The following is a 17,530-nucleotide window of genomic DNA, read 5'->3' as shown; positions in this document are numbered from 1 at the left end:
TCCAGGCTGTTTGAGAAATTTCAGCATAGAAACTCAGGTCAATCATTCTGATTGTAATTCCTTATTGCTCTGGATACATCTAAATTGATGTACTCAAATTCCTTGATCGAGGTTGTAAACGGCAGATGAAGGCAATCTGTTTTAACTAGAGGATTAAAATTTAAAGTAATAGCACCATTGGATAGAGCTGGCTCAAGAACAGATTGATTCATAATAAAATTTTCATTTTCGAGAAAATGGATCACCAAATTTGAAAATGGATCTTGCTCTGCATTTAGAATATTTAATTAACATTACGACGATTTCCATGAAATTCTAGGAGAGTTGAAATCACCCAAAACAATTACATCAACACACAAAATCGAGTACATCCAAAAGAGATTTAAAATAATTTTCCAAAACTACAGAAGATAAAAACAGAGAAAAATAGTTGTTAGAAATTAAAAGGCTTTTTCTGCCCAGACAGTGAACTTTCATCTATACTGCCTCATCCACCAACTTGAGATCTGTTTGCTGTAAAACATTTAATAATTCTATCTATAGCCAGTACACACCACCTCAACAGGTGACTCCACTATAATTTCTATCAGCTCTAAAAACAGTAAAGATTCAGGAAAGAAGTCATAATTTGTGTGCTGTTTACCTAACCAAGTCTCTGATAGAGCGATAATACTCTGACTGAAGCCAACTATAGAGGAGAAAACTTCTCTGCTCTTAGTGCGAATCCCTCTAACATTCTGATAGTTGATAGAAATCCCCCACTGTGTAATCTGGGATTGGCCTTCCTCCAAAGTCATACTGAAACCATTTTCTTGATATATGGAGTTCTCTTTAAGTTTCCCATAGAACAGCTAATAAAATACCATGAGAAAAAATAGCAGGATCATTAATCTTGTCAAAGTCGGACTCGTAAACATCCACTCGAAAAGAGTTATAGGAGCCAAATTTTGTTTTTAATCGAATTCATTTAGAATAAGCTAGTTTCAAGGGTTTCAACAAATTATATATCATAACAACAGAGAATGAAAGATCAAATGTTGACAAAAACAAAGTCGCCTTCCTCAAGCAAGAAAGATCAATGAAAACATTCAACCCAACTTAACTGATTTTGTCATTGACTTCCTCGGTTGACAGGAGTTACATTCATTACAAACTTCATTATAAATAGGTTTAGATTTTTTTCTTTCTTATAACTATATCAGTCTAGCTACCCATTCTACTCTTGGGTGGTCCCAAGTCATCATCTATCAAGGGTGAATCATTGTACGAATTTACATTTTTATCTATTTTTGGAGCAACAATATTTGCTTCATCGTCAATGATATTTTTGTCTAACTTACTAGTAAAACCAACAAAAACACTGGCATTTGGGCTCAAATTAGAGCCCGGGTAGTTGCTTAGATTGTGGAGAAGCAACTAACTATTCAGTTGCTTCTACTCAATCTGTGAATAGTTAAGTGTCATACTTGAGGTTTTAATACAAGCTCAAGTTCAAATATGGTCTGCTTGAGGAGTATATTTTACTCACTCAGGACATAGATTTCCTGTCTTACTGAAGACAACTTATTTCAAAAAGTGGAAAGCACATCGTGAAAACCACTTACAATAATTGTTTTTGGCACCAGATTCAATGGGGAATTTTTTGCTGAAAACATTACTTTTAGCTGCCGACAGTATGTCTTCAGAAGCACCACACATGTATGAAACAAGAGAACAAGATTTAGATGTCTTAACTTTAATATTCCCACCATTCTATGCTTTCTCAACATGCTTATATCCATTTTTGTTAAAGATCACTTATCTTTAAGCTGATCTCTGATTAAGGCAAGCCACATGTAACCTCATGTTGTATGATTTACAGCAAAGATGCTTTTGCTTTCTGAAAAATATTTTTTTACATCTGGAAAAACTGTTAGAACTCCCTGGCATTGTGGTCACCTTAGTGAGTTTATTGATTGTTCAGAGAGGTGGGGAAAAAATATACTAGAATATTTAAAAAAATAAAAAATATTAAAAATACTATTTTTAAATAAATATATATATATATATATATATATATAAGTAATCAGTTTGTTGAATCAGCTGTTTAATATAAACAAAACATCAACTGATACTTAGGTTATGCAAAATATTAAAAACAGATAAGTATATATAAAAAATCATTTTTTACAAAGCAAAATTTTAAACCCTGTAACATACACTAAACATAAAAATAGCACTAAGAAAAAAAAGCAAAACTCTGGAGCAACATGAACACATCACAACAGAATAATAATAATAGTTTTTTAAAAATTTAATTATAGGTATCCCACACATCCCTATATCCTGCCATCTTCTCCAGCAACTTATAGTCTTATAGAAATTTATTTTTGTTAAATTGTGCAATTAATTTAATCCAACTACCAAATTACAAAGGTAAAATACAAATTGAGGCAAATTACAAAGTGACTAAATACTCACTCAGCTGTTATATGGTATCTTGCAAAGAATTACCATATAGAAGGGCAAATCTTAACTGTGAGATTTTCTGAAACTTTGTTTCCTACTCAAGAATAACAAAAAAAACAAACTAACGGGTAAGGTGTCCATTGGATAAAGCTGAGCCTCCAGAGTTTCTAACCTTACTTATATTTTTATAAAGATCACATTTTTGATCCTACAGAACCATCCTAACATCACTGGTAATGAAATCGAATAGTGAAGTCTTATGTAACTTTTTACTTACATGAAACCTGTAAAAAAAAGCTATGAAAAGGAATACATCAATGGAACAGGTATTAAAAGATTAATGTTGCTCTAAAGATCTACTTATTGTAGAAGGAAGATATTTAATGAAATTTCCTATTTAAATACAACTGAGTCATCAAAGCTATGTCAAAACAACTATCACCTCATCTAAATCACTTTTCTTTATGAACTTGTCAAAATAAAAAATGTAAATCAAGTAATCTCATTAAGCAGCTGAGTAAATGTATAAATCATAATATAATGCTTAGATGTTAGGTAATAACATAATTATATATTATAAGATCTCGTAATAATGGAATGTGTTAATCCATGGATAATGAAAAAGAGCTGTAGAAGAATCAAGAAAAACCACAGAAAAACTTTGATTAAAGAACAATTACAAATACAAAATTAATGAATAAAAAACAGAAAAAGTAATAGCCTATATTAATAAAATTACAATTATTCAAAATAATCATGATACATTGGTGTAATGATAATAAATAAAATCAATGCAGAATAAAATAACAATTTTGAAAACATTAAAAGTAAAAAAATTGAGTATGTATTTAATCACAAATTAAATGAGTATACAGAAAAGTTTATTTAATTAATTATAATTAGGCTTTCTCTACAGTTTTCTGGAGGCAAAGGTTTACCAGAACAATTCATATACCTTAATAAACAAAAATATTACTGTTTCAATAAAATCAATTATGATGACATGGCATAAAAAAAATATTCTGGTGAATTGTTTATCATTTGGATAGTGTGTTGTAGAAGAGAATGATAATCATTTCAGCATTTTCTGAAGGAAATCTAAGGTATCTATAACTGTAAAATCAGACTATTATAAAAAAAAACAAAAAACAAATAAATGATTCAAAATACTGATGTGTTTTTTTAAATTTGTGACAGAATTAAGTCTGAATGAAATTTTTGAATTTGGGGATTAGAAAACAGTCTAATGGTACACAGTCATTAAACTGAAAAATGAAAAATGTTCAAGCAGGCACTACTGAATCAGCAAAATGATGGCTGTAGTATTTTGGGGCTACAATGGAGTTTTGTAACAGAATTCATGGAACCAGAAATCACAATTAATATCAAAAGTTTATTGTGGCTTGCTTAAGAATCTTCAGAAGTTCAAACCAACACAAACAGCATGAATGCCGATGAAGGATATGATTGTTCTTCTCCATGGCAATGGACAGCCACCTTACAGATTGTACAAAGCAGATAAAATGAAAAATTTTTAACTATCACCTGTATCCACATACATCAGATTTGGCATTAAATGACAATTATTTCTTCACCAACATTAACATCTAGCTGGCTATTTAGGATTTAGAAACCGGTGAGAATTAATATCAGGTTGGCTAACTTGATGACGGAGTTCTTTAACATAGGTTAATGAAATTTGGTATCCTGCTTTGGGTAAGAACTTGTGTAGAAGTAATGTATTAAACTTGTTTATGTATAACAGAAATTTTTTACTTTATTTTTATTTTTTCTACCAGCCAATGTTTATTCTTAATTTTAAAATAGTCCTTGTAAAATTTAAGTTCATAACAATAAAACACATAATAGTAGATATAGCACATAAATATTGACATAATGTTAAAATTAGAATAAAGATACATACAGCAAAATTCCTATCGTTAAATCTGTAATAACTGCCGCCCTTGAAGAAATATGTATAACCATTAGTATAGTGTAATGCTGCGTCCAAGTTATCTGGAATGCCTTCCCAGTTTGCTATTGGTTTAGGATATGTGTTCTTTACAGGTGGTTTCTGTGTTGGATCAAACCTCCAGAATTTTTTACCTGAAAATTAAAAATAAATAAAAAATTTTACAAATATACTCAAATAAAAAAAACTACATATAAAATTACCTAACAAGAGTGATAAAAGAGAACGCATCTACTGAAAGACATATTTCATCCTCAGTTTTGATTTATACATCATGTACAAAATGATTTACGTACAAAATCATTTTTGTACATGGTATAATTACCAGTCACTGATTCATTATTATATATTTTTTTTGTTCATATCCAACTTAATAAGACAAACAAATTTGTGTAAAGTTAATAAAACAAATATACCCAAATGATTAAAACTACTCACTCTGGTAGTTTATTACTCTTTTGTTTATATATACATTGTTACATTGTGCAAGGAAGATTCCATAATTAATATATATAAAACTCAAAGAATGGCTGCAGACTTCATTTACAAGAAAAAAATCTAATGTGGACACTACATGACTTCCTTGTACAACTATTAAATTACATATACACATTTCTAAAAGTACATAAAACGTTATTTCACTAATAACTTCTGAATTCTTTATTATTATTATTGAATTTATTGTAAAAATTTTTTTATCATCAGAGGTTAATAATTATTAATAAATTTAAATATATTGTTTGTCATTTTGAAACTTTATTTATTTAGTTTAATTAATACTTTATAATAATAATAAAAAAAATAATAAATAAAACAAGAGGGAAAAGTTGTGTTAAATGAAGAGCAATTCAGTTTCAGAAAAAGCATTAGAAAAAAACAATTTTAGCCTTTAGATAATTTAGAAGAGAGCCTAAAGAAAAAAAAGCCACATACATAGTGTTTGTAGATTCTAAAAAAGCATTTGATAATGTAGGATGGAATAGAATTTTTAAGATTTTAAGAAGATAGGACTGAAATAAAGAAAATGAAGAGTTAATTATAACCAGTACAAAAATTAAGTGATTATAAGGAAAGAAAATGAAGAACATAAAAATGAACATGACCAGGATGTAGCCAGCCTGTCATTCCATCATTTTAATCTGTTTACTTAAGCAACAAAAGAACTACGAGAAAATACTGGTATCTGGATAACAGGTCAGGAACAAAAATTAGAAAAGTTAAGATATGTTGTAGATATTGTTAAATTGGCTGAAATTAAAAATGAGTTTGAAGGAGGAATGAATGATATGATTTCTAAGGTGGGCAGAAATTCAGTTTACAAGCATAAGCAAAGGTAATCAAATGTGACGGAAAGGAAGCTAATAAGATGTTAAAATTAACACAAGTAATCATAAAAGAACAAAACTTGAATTTTTTTATTAAGGATGTAAAATAAAAAAAGTAAATAAGATATCAAAAGCAGGATTGTACTACCCCAAAGAGCTTGTACGGTGAAAAGAAATCTACTTACAACAAACTTGTATTAGCATTTAAAATGATAAAGAATATCTGTATGGATTACATTGCTTTATGGAAATAAAAGAATAGACAATAAGAAACAGAAAAACTAAGTATAGAGATTTTTGATATGTGATGATGCAGTATAATGCAGAAAATTAAATGTTTTGATTGTAAAAAAATAAAAAAGTTCTAAGATAAATTGAAAAAGAGTAAAGCTGTGACAGAATCTTGCAAAATTAAGGAACAGGGTGGTGGGTCTTAATATATTTATGTAGCATATATTAAAGCATCAGGGTTAATAAATTTGATTATAGAAATTAATTGTAAAGGACAAAAACAATACAGAAAGGCAAACTACAAAATACAATAAATGGATAATAGAAGATATAAAATGCAAGCTATATATGTCGACTAAAAATTAGCACAAAATAGAAAGTAATGGAGAAATGCACCAAATCAATCAAATGACTGATGATAAAAAAAAATAATAATAAAACATGTATTACCTTTAAAGAAATATATTTTTCCATTACCACTCCAAACCATAGCTGCATCTATAGAATCTGGAATTCCAGTAAATCCTTCAGATATTTCTTTAGGATAATCACCATCCACTTTCTTTCCAGTATATCTCCAATATTTTGAACCCTAAAAAAATTCATCCAATTCATCTACAATACTTGAAATAATATGCCTGTAACTTATAACAAAAAAAAAAAAGTAACTAACGAATGGTTAGGTGCAAATAAATAAAGATTAATGAGAAAAACTGTAATTGAAAAGAGTTGATGGTAGAACATTCCAAAACTGGATTAAGATAGTATATCTCATAAAACAATAAAAAAATCTAAGAGCTGATAGAGCAGTGAAAATTTGATAAAGTCTCACAGGACTACAATAAAAATTTCCACTAATTAGCAGTATACCATGTGTTTCCTAAACACCTATAACATGGATTCCTTAAAATCAGCATTAGAGCCTTTTTTTCTTTGTCTTTATAAATGATTTCTTAATTTCATGTATTTTTTTAAATCTTTTTTATTTGTCGATGGTACTTAGTACTGGTTTCAAATCAAAATATGAGTACTAAGAAATTATGCTTGATATTGTTGATATATTTAATAAATTAAGAGTGGCTTTTAGCAAACAAACTAATTTAAATAATTAAAAAAAGAGTTTTTATTATACAATAAATAAAAATGTTAATGGGTTAGAGATAGTAGACCTCTATCTAGCTGTTTGAAGGATTGACTGTGATTCTTAAATCTTCAAATAAACTGTCGATTAGAATACAATTTATATCTGTTGAGGTTACGGCAGTAATTAATGTTTAGTATGATAATGGTCCTTTACTAATTAATGATAATATTAAACTGGTGTACAATATGTACAAAGTACAAAGTAAGTTTGGGCCTTACCTAGGCCAATGCCAAGCCATCAAAATTTTACATAGATAATAACTGGATTTATATTATTAGATAATCTTACAAATCAGAAATTTTTTTATTTTAATAATGAAAAAAGCTTTTCATGAACTAACATTAATGTTAAGTAATAATTTCTATACAGGATACAAAATAATTATTGAAAGGTAGGGGTTTAAAGAATGACACAGTATAAACAACTTCATTTAAACAATATATAAACTACATATAGCTTAGTATATGGCTACATATAGGTATAAACTCACATATTGGTAAGGTAATGTGGTATGTCATTAGTCAATTTATTTTCCACCTTTCCAAGGTGGAAAAAATCAGCTAATCACATTGGATAGGATCTTAGGACTATCTAAAGCAGCCGACTTAATTCCTATTTACCACACTTTTGAGAGGAAGTACTAAATTTGTCAGGGAGTATTATTTATTTCCATTCTGCTCTAGAATCATAGATCTCCACTGCATCCTTCAGAACCAACCTAAAATTTTTTGTTCAATCTAAATCAAGGGATATCTTTGGATTCTCTTTTTTTGGAAAGTATAATGTGGACTTTGATGTAACAATTGTGTTTAATTTAATTTTAAACAGATTGCTTTATTGTGCACAAAGCATACATCATTTAAACCCAATGTGTTGTCAGGATCTTTTATAAAATGTTAAAAAAAACTGTGTAGTTTAAAATTAAATCTTTAAACTATTGCATATTTCATGATTTTTACAACCCAAATGAGTCTTTTGATATTGAAATAAATATCCTGATAGGTATTTTGTACAGTCGCTTGAACTTTACAAATAAGTTCTCAATTATAGAATAAATCATTGAATCTAACTTTCTTTTGAGATGTTTATCATTCTAAATTTATTTTGTTTTATTATTATCGATACATACCTTGAAAAAATATGTTTTTCCATTTTTGTAAGTAAAAGCAGCATCTAATTTCCCAGGAAGTCCAGGCCAACTTTTCGATATAAGTTTTGGATAACCAGGAGCTATACTGTCTTCAGTTAATTTCCAGTAATGCTCTCCTGCAAAATTAATAATTGCTCATTAAAAAAAAATGTATTTAATTTGAGAAATTAAGGAAATACAGTAGCAGTTCAATAGATGTTAACGACTTCATAATTGTTATGCATTAAATAAATTCTAGATAGCTGAAAGTTAGAAAGATATTAACTGTTAACAATTATTAACAATTTGAATATAAGGCATTAATAATTCTTGATAATCATATTGGATAACTTTTTATAAATTCTGAGTCATTAATAAATCAAATTAATTAAATGTCAATAAATTATCAATTCACTTAAAATAAACTTCATTTATAATTGTGATAATGCTTTATCATATTGATTTATAAAATTAACTAAATAAAATATTTAGAATTTTAAGAAAACTTAAAATATCTAATTTTACATAATACTCAATGGCACACTACCATTAATCGGGCCCTTTGTGAAATCTACGAGTAAAAGTAGAAAACTGTATCCATAGGCAATCTAAAGGCAAATTTATTATCCATTCAGCTCTACCAAAGAAAGTAGCTGCTTTATCAAACACTGTTTTCCATGCATTTTAAATGAAATGACCTAATTCCTATGAAACCTATTTAAAGAAGAATGGATTAAAGTTAACAAAAGGGGTAGAAATGAGAATCAGGAGTCCTTCTGGAGATAGGTGTATGTCTAATTTTACTCTTTCCCAGGACTAAGATTATCCATCTATTTAACTAAGTAACTTTTTAACTTATATGTCTGCCACAAATTAATTGTAATAATACTAAGCATATAAATAATAACTTATTTTAAATGTTCAACATATTATTTTCCATTTGTCCATAGTAAAATTTATTCTTCTAGAATTACTGAATTACTTTAAAAAGGTCTATCTTTTCAATTACCACTGACAAAGATAAATGCTTGTTTTTGACTAATTTTGTACACATTTATATAAAATATTGTCAGTTAATCAACCAATTTAAAAAAGAAAATAGGGGTTCTCAATTTTTAACTTGCATGTTTTATTTTTTTTATATTTATATATACCTCTACGACATTGATTATTACTTAACCTTTTAGCTCCACAACCTCCAAAAAGTAAAAAAGCAAGTGAGTTCAAGTGAATTTTTCTAGTATTCAATTTGATGAATCAACAGATGTGGCAAACATTTCTCAGTTCTTATGTTTTGTGAGATATGAATGCAATAGGGATAGATCAATCAAAGAAAATATGTTAATTTGCAAATCAATACTTTGTCATGCAACAGAGCAATGTCTTTTTGATCATTTTTTATGAAGCTACTGAAAACTATAAAATAGATTCACAACCCCCCAAAAAGTAAAAAAAAATATTAAATTAATATTTTGCGACCCCCAACCACAAACCAATAAAATCTATATAAAACTATTTAGCTTCTTTATAGCGATAACTATGAACATGCATGTATGAAAATGCTAACAAGAGCAATTTACAGGTCCCAACTTGATGTGTACAAGCTTTTTTTAATTTGGTCTGCTTGCTTAATATTCGTTGTGAGGGTGTCAAAATGTTTTGTAGTGTGTAGTGTATAAAGGCAATAACAGAAAAGAATAGTGGATTTCTGAAAAAAAATTAAAAAATCATCTTATATCAATGGTGGAATGGACGCACTGCTTCTTTACACACATGCTCTTGCCACAAAATCTCAAACAAATTCTTTGTAAAGCTGTAAAAATGGTTAATTTTATTAAAAATCAACCATTACAGAATAGTCTGTTTGCTAAACAATGCGATGAAATGGGCAAAAAGAGAAAAAATGCTTCTTTTTCATATAGAAGTCAGACGGTTATTGGAATTGAGAAATGAATTAATAATATTTTTCCAGGATAAACAAATGCCATTCTTAATGTTATTATAAAATAATAAGTATACATTACTGTTGGCTTACTTAGCTGATGTATTTTCGCATTTAAACTACTTAAATGGAAGTGATAGAAACAGTTTATTAGTTACAAAAAAAGTTCAGGCTTTCATTAAGAATCTTGATATCTCGATTATTAGCCTTCAAAGCAAAAATTCTGATATGTTTCCATTTGCTTCCAATTATACGGAAAAATATTTGGATGAATATTATTCACTACAGTTTGGATAACATGAAGATGAATTTCCATGAGCTAAAAATTCAGTCAGCAGAATATTACCTGGAAAATAAAAATAATCTCTCGAAAAGGTGGGAACAGACTCCATTTAGTGAAAACATTGTTGCAACTGCTAATTTACTGGTTGAGATTCACGACCAGCTCATCGAAATGTCTGCAGATAAAACACTATGACACAATTCACATCTGAAGATTTAGGTATGTTTTGGCTTGCTCATCAACGTGAATATGGAAATTTAGTCATAGAAGTATTGAAAATATAAATCCCTTTTGTCTTACCTCTATGAAAAGGATTTTTTCGTTTATGACTGCGCTAAAAACTAAGTATAGGAATCGTCTTTTACCACTTGAAAACAATTTGCTTTTGTGTGTTTTTAACATAGATCTACGTTTGGAGAAACTTAAATGAAACACAAACGCATCCATCTCATTAATTGATTTTCTTTACATGTTTACTTATAAATGTAAGTAAAATGTGTTATAATAAATGATTTTTTTTCATAAAATTATTATTTCTTTATTGTTTATATGTAAAGTTGCAGGCTAATTTTGAGACCCCTCTTTCATTCACCACGACCCCCAGGTTGAGAAACGCTGCTTTAAGATATAATTAGAAACAATAAGATATTTAGCAATAGAATTTGATGAAAATTCAAACACACCTACAGCATACATAAAATATTAAAATAAAATACACATACAAAGGTAGCTGTATGTAACAGTATAACATTTTAAAATTCTTTTATCTAACATAGTAGGTTAAAGAATGTTCAGTCTTATCTATATGCCAGTAAAAATATATCATTCTGAAATCCCCTTTGTTTTTTTATCAATAAACTCAAATTAATATTTATATTATTATTAATTAAATTTTATATTAATATTTATGTACAGATTATTTTTCTACCAAGTTATTTATTTGACATTATTTTTTTAATTCCATACTATTTTCTGGGTTTGAAATGATACACTTATTCACAATTTGATGTTCTGTTACACTGGAAAATATGTAATTGACTTTTTTGTTATTTAATTATAATGCTCTGAAAATCTTTGTAAATGATCTGGTTATTTTAACAATATAACTTAATTACAATCATTGCAATTAATTTTTAAATACACAAGGTTAAATATATTATAATGTTTGAAACTATCTTGTAACAATTGTTTAATAGTTATTTTTACATTCTAACTCAATAGTGTATTTATTTTTATTAAAAATATATGTTATTTTGCAAACTGAATTATTTGGATGTTTAACAGTATAATATTTTCTATTTTTATTATTTATTTATTAAATTATTATTATTATTATTATTATTATTATTATTATTATTATTATTATTATTACTATTATTATTATTATGGGTTTTTCAACTGATTTTTATTGTAAATTTCATTTTATTTTACAACACATATAAGAGGGAAATAAAATTATATTTCTTTAAGCGCAAGAATCATCAAAAAACAACTTTTTAGAGTATAAAAAAGGGTATTAAAAAATTACTTATTTTAACATTGTTTAAAAAGAGAGAATATACGTAATATATATAAATATGTAAACCTTTAAATGCATAAGTAACTCCTTCAGCAGAATTAAAGATAGCATCGATTGTCGCATCAGTACAAAGTTCACCATCCTCCTCGGTTGGTGCATCTTCATTTGTTGGTCGTTTGTCAGAACCCTCACCGGCGCTATCTGTGAGATCTTTTTTCTTTCCATATAATGCCTTAAATAAACAAAAGAAGATAAAAAATAATACTAGAATGCATTACTAAAAGAAAAACAAATGAAAAACAAATTACTGTTATGAATAATTATTAATAATGGCAGAAACTTTGAAAAGTTAGTTATTATAAATTTAATTTAAGATAATAATAATTAATCACATTTATTTAGCGGAAACAAAAAAAGGAACTAAAAAAATAACTTTGAGATGGGAGAAACAAACATCTGAATGTTATTATACTCTTTGGAAATTCTAATCGGTATAGATTTCATTCTAAGGAATAAAAAACTCAAAGTAAACTAAAGCAAAGCAAAGGTATTGAAATGTAAGAAAGATAGATAATAAACAATTAAGCAATAAAATAGAACACAGCCCGCCAGAAGTTGCAGAATTTTTTTACCTATATGATAAAAATATTAATAGTTCTGTGAAACAGTAGACCTTGTTCACTTTATACTTAATTTTACAAATTATTGTCATCTTTTTAACTCTTGTGGTAAATGACTTTCTTTTTGACGGCATGACAAAATTTGATTAGAACATAAACAGATCAATAAATAATGAACATAGTTGTTTACTTAAGACAACAGATGTAACAAAGTATCAAAGTAAAACTAATAAACCTAAATTTGGAAATATATTGTAGCGCATTAAAAAAAAAGTTAGAGGTGAATTACTTCTTTGTGACTGAAATTTAAAAAAGGTTTAATAATCAATCCTTTAAAAGAATTATTTAACTTTTGAGTTACATCTAGCAGGAGATAACTGTAAAAAGTAAGATAATTGTAACACAAATTCAGTATTTAATAATATACAGAAATGCATGCAGTACAGTATTTTGCTATGCTGTACAGTGGAAGGAGAATGGTCTTAAAAGACAAAGATTAAGTTTAACGATGAGTTATAGTGTGAAAGAGTGAAGTATTTAATGGGTATCCCCTGTGATACGTGATACTGAAAATGCTGTTGATTAACGATTGATATATTAGTAAGGTGGAGAGGGAGAGAGAGCATAGTGGAATTATACAGAAGGGAGCACTAGTAGGATTGATAATGGCTGTATGCTAGGATTACCTAGATCATGTATGATCCCTGAAGCTAGAGATCAATCAATCTTTACTAGGCCTAATTATACGTCTAAATGCTTTCACCAATTATTTAATTTCAACCGGTTTAAGATTAATTTTATATGAATATTTATATTTCTTTAATTTTCTACTTACAGATATCCATTAAATATTTTTATTAATTTTGATTGTCAGTTAAAACAAAATCTAATTATATCAGATATTAAAAAAATTAATGAAAATAAATTTACTAAATAAACATTTACCTGTATAGCTTCTACATCATCATCATCTAATGTAAAATATTGTTCATAACCTCTATAGAATGGTGCCATGAGTGCCGATCTAACATCAGAATGTGATAAACCAAGCGAGTGACCAAATTCATGAGCAGCAACTTGGAAAAGATTTGTTCCTGTACAAGAAAAAACAAACAAAATTGTTTGTAATATTAATATGAATGTAAATATATGCATACGTTTATGATAAAACACCACAAATAAGAACATCAAGAGTATAAAAAATGTTGCAATGATGTTTCTGTCTATTATCTATGAAAAAGTATTATACAATTCTACAAAGGAAAAGATTAAAAACTAATTAAACTGCATACACAATACCTGTATTCGAATATCTCTAGGAGCATTGGCAACAAGCCCAATACCCAACATACTAGCAGATCCTATGAAAAAAAAAATCACCAAGCTGATTTTAACCTTTTTTTACCGGTCATGATGGATTTTACTGGTATTTAGGATTACAAAAGTTATGTATTAATAATTTTGGAATGTGTTGGAGTGGTGTACGTGTTAGAACTAACCTTTTTTGTGATATTTTGAGGCCTGGCCAAACCAATTTTGATTTAATACTAACGGTTACTTGATATTATCTTTTGCTAGCATTGTTGTTGATTTCTAATCAGCCAACACATTTTGGTGATCCTTGGATAAAGTAATGTTTAAAGATTCGTTTATCCAAGGAAAAATATCTATAGAAGTAGATTTTACAGTAAATTTCAATTATATAATTAAAAAGTTATTTATGAAACATACCTCTTGGTGTATTCACAGTCCATTTTTCAGCATCATCAAAATGAGCATCTCCGCCATAAACAGGGAAGAATGCATGAGCAAGTGTTCCACCAGGACCATCAAATGGATCACCATCACCATGTTCCCCTCTTTCAAATCTTATTTCAATATGAACTGGACCTATAAGAGATTATTTTATGAGAAATATTTAAATAATGTGAGTAGATACATAAGAATTCAGGTTTTAAAGAGACCTAAAAAGATTAATTTTTCAATCTTAATTCATCGCCTCTAAAAAAAAAAAAAAAATATTGTAAACTAGTTTACTTTTATCTTAGTATAACAATCTCAGATCTCCTACATTTGTATTCTAATAAGGAGGGTAAAGTAGATAAATGGTAGGTGAAAAAGTGCTTGACCTTTGCCAAAAACTGAACTTGAGAACAGCTGATCTAGGAGCCAGTACGCAATCACTATATATCAATTTGCCACACCTCATATTTATATAGTAGAAAAGTACTTGTAGATATTTCAACAATTTTGTAAAAGACTTTCATTCAGTTTGTTCAGCCAAGCAAAATGAAGGAATTTCTTGTCTGATAAATTAAAAATTATATCAACACAGAGTATATATTCCAAATAGATACTGTGGGAAAATATTTAACATTATTTTCCTTAGTGAGTGAAGGCCTATGATAAAACAGCTGAAAGAGTAAATCCATGTATTACTAGAAGAATGAGGTACCTATCTTGCAGACTCGTAAAGTAGAAGTCCATAAGAGTTGCAGATTTGTTTGATGTAAATTTAGAAAAGATAGTAAAACTTTATTATTTTATTATTTAAGCTATCGGATAAATACCAAAAAATATACTTGAATTTATAGTTTTTAAGTAACATAAGTAACAGGTTTTATTATAATAGCACGACTTAATTTTCAAAATTGCACTTTAACACCATATAAGAAAGATTATTTTTCTCAAACATGCATTTCCTGTAATCCAAGAATTAATATAATAAATTTTGATTTTATCGCCAATGATTAAATCTAATGTAACAAAGGTAAGCCACATCGCTTTTAAACAATCGTCCTGCAACATGAGCAACATCTCAGTAAGTAACATCTTGGAAATTAAAAAGTAACATACAAAAAAATGGCAATGGCAAAACTGTTTTGATCGGTTCTCATAGGTCACTGAAGTTATGAATATCAGAAGGCTTTCAGGCAGTATATGCAAAGAGGATCTGTTTTATATAACAGTCAGACCAAATAATTAATGTAAAAATTATTACGTGATGCAAATCTATTACAGCAATTATGAAAATCAGAAAGATTGCGGTAATAGACAGAAATGTCGGTTTGTATACGTCCAGATAATGAGAAGTAAAAGATAACTGAAACAAGGGTAACAGTACTTGATCACTGGTAGAAGAGGCAAAGACAAAGATATTCACCTTAAATCTTTAATATAAACATAAAAAAGACAATCCACATTTCACAGTCTAGAAATTTACTGAGAAGAAGGAGAAAATATGGGAATATAGATAGTTTCCTGGTGGCACATAGCATCACTCAAAGTAAATAAAAAGAAAATAATAACACTGAGTTTTGGTCAGACAGTACATAGCTAATCTACAGTCTAGCATTCCTAACAATACTGATTATTTTATGAGATTAATTAATTTTGGTTTATACGAGAAAAATCTAAAACACAGCACATGCATTATGATTTTGTTTCTGATAATAGTATTATTAATCTTTTGGGAATAAATTATCTTTGTTTTATACATACCAAAAATAATTAATAAATGTCATACTAATAAAACATTTAATGTAACATATATCTTTACGTGAAGAGTTTACATGACATGGAGAGTTTACATGATTTCAACAGTTTTTCAAGTTATTCTTTAACAAAAGGCAAGCAAGTATAAAATACATTAAAACTGATAAATCAATAGGTAGTCTTTATGAGCTTGAAACTGGAAACAACTTCTTAATAACAATAACCATTAATAACCTGTTGTGTCGTCACTTCACCAAGTTTCATCCCACTCGACTAAAATTCAAAGCTGTTAAGGCTGTTCTTAAGGCCAAAAAGATGAACCTGAATAATGATAAGATATTTAAATTTATACATAGTGGATTGAATACTAAATTATTTGCTTTTCTTATTTCTGTATTAGAAAAAAAATATTTCTTTCATAGAAAAAGCGTTTCTCAACTGATCGGGATTACTTCATAAACAAAGAAATATTCTAAAGATTATAACAAATAATTGAATGTTAATAATATAAGATAAATTAAATAACATTGGGCAACAAAATTAAATTTTTTGTTAAATGAGAGTGAATGGCTATTTCTTATAGTATTTTTTATGCTGATTTCAAATATATTAATGGATTTTTTCTATAGAGCTCATTTTTATTGTAATTGAAATTTCTTTTGAAACAAAAAATGTATGGTAAACGTAATATGACAACACATTACATGAATTTTGTATCCACCTAAAATCTATTTTTTATTAAATTTTCTATGGTAGGTAGATCCCTTCTTAGATTCCAACAGTAGTCATCTAACATTTTTGGGTTCCATTTTTCATGGTATTGTGTTTCCATTGTAGATATCTTCTGGTGAAAGCATTCTCGATGTTCATCACTGATAGCGCCAAGGTTGTTAGGGAAAAAATCCAAATGTTAATATAAGAAATGGATTTTGAGTGACATGTTACATCCAAGTTTTTTGTAATTGTGAAGGAGTTCACTCACAAGTTCTCTGTAGTTATTGGCCTTATGGTTTCCAAGGAAGTTGTTTATCACAATTTGAAATGATTTCTATGCATCAACCCAAGTCATTCGAACAATCTTCAAACGCCGCATCACTTATTAGTTTTATTTGTGGTCCAACAAATACACCTTCCTTTATTTTAGCATCCCTTATGTTAGGGAATTTGTTTTTTAGAAACTGAAACCTTGCACCATTACGATCTATCTCTTTAACAAAATTTCTGAATAAATCTAGCTTAATGTGTAGTGGCAGAAGATAAACCTTTTCTGGTTTTACTAATACCTGACAACATTCTTCTCTCCTACAGTCAGTACCTCTTTGGCCCACTGCTCTTTTATGTAATGGTTTTTCCTACACCTGCTGCCCCAGTCGCACAATAAGCAACAGAACTTAGTGTATCCAAGTTGCAGTCCAAGTTAAA

At 28.2% G+C, this 17,530-nt stretch overlaps 1 protein-coding gene across 5 annotated transcripts in view; it reads right to left on the bottom strand.

Annotated features, from left to right (window-relative positions):
* Mmp1 (Matrix metalloproteinase 1) overlaps window positions 1-17,530 on the bottom strand; it is a 158,575-nt gene that overhangs the window by 31,557 nt on the left and 109,488 nt on the right. For all 5 annotated transcript variants that reach the window (XM_075379313.1, XM_075379314.1, XM_075379309.1 and 2 more), the window contains 6 exons: window positions 14,345-14,503; window positions 13,559-13,707; window positions 12,060-12,225; window positions 8,250-8,386; window positions 6,427-6,568; window positions 4,373-4,554 (listed from right to left, as the gene is read on the bottom strand). In XM_075379313.1, coding sequence (XP_075235428.1) covers window positions 4,373-4,554; window positions 6,427-6,568; window positions 8,250-8,386; window positions 12,060-12,225; window positions 13,559-13,707; window positions 14,345-14,503 — 935 coding nt within the window. The remainder of the gene's footprint in view (window positions 1-4,372; window positions 4,555-6,426; window positions 6,569-8,249; window positions 8,387-12,059; window positions 12,226-13,558; window positions 13,708-14,344; window positions 14,504-17,530) is intronic.

The sequence above is a fragment of the Lycorma delicatula genome, chromosome 12 (genome assembly GCF_047948215.1).
Source record: "Lycorma delicatula isolate Av1 chromosome 12, ASM4794821v1, whole genome shotgun sequence".
Lineage (NCBI taxonomy): Eukaryota > Metazoa > Arthropoda > Insecta > Hemiptera > Fulgoridae > Lycorma > Lycorma delicatula.
This window is presented reverse-complemented; position numbering and strand designations above follow the sequence as displayed.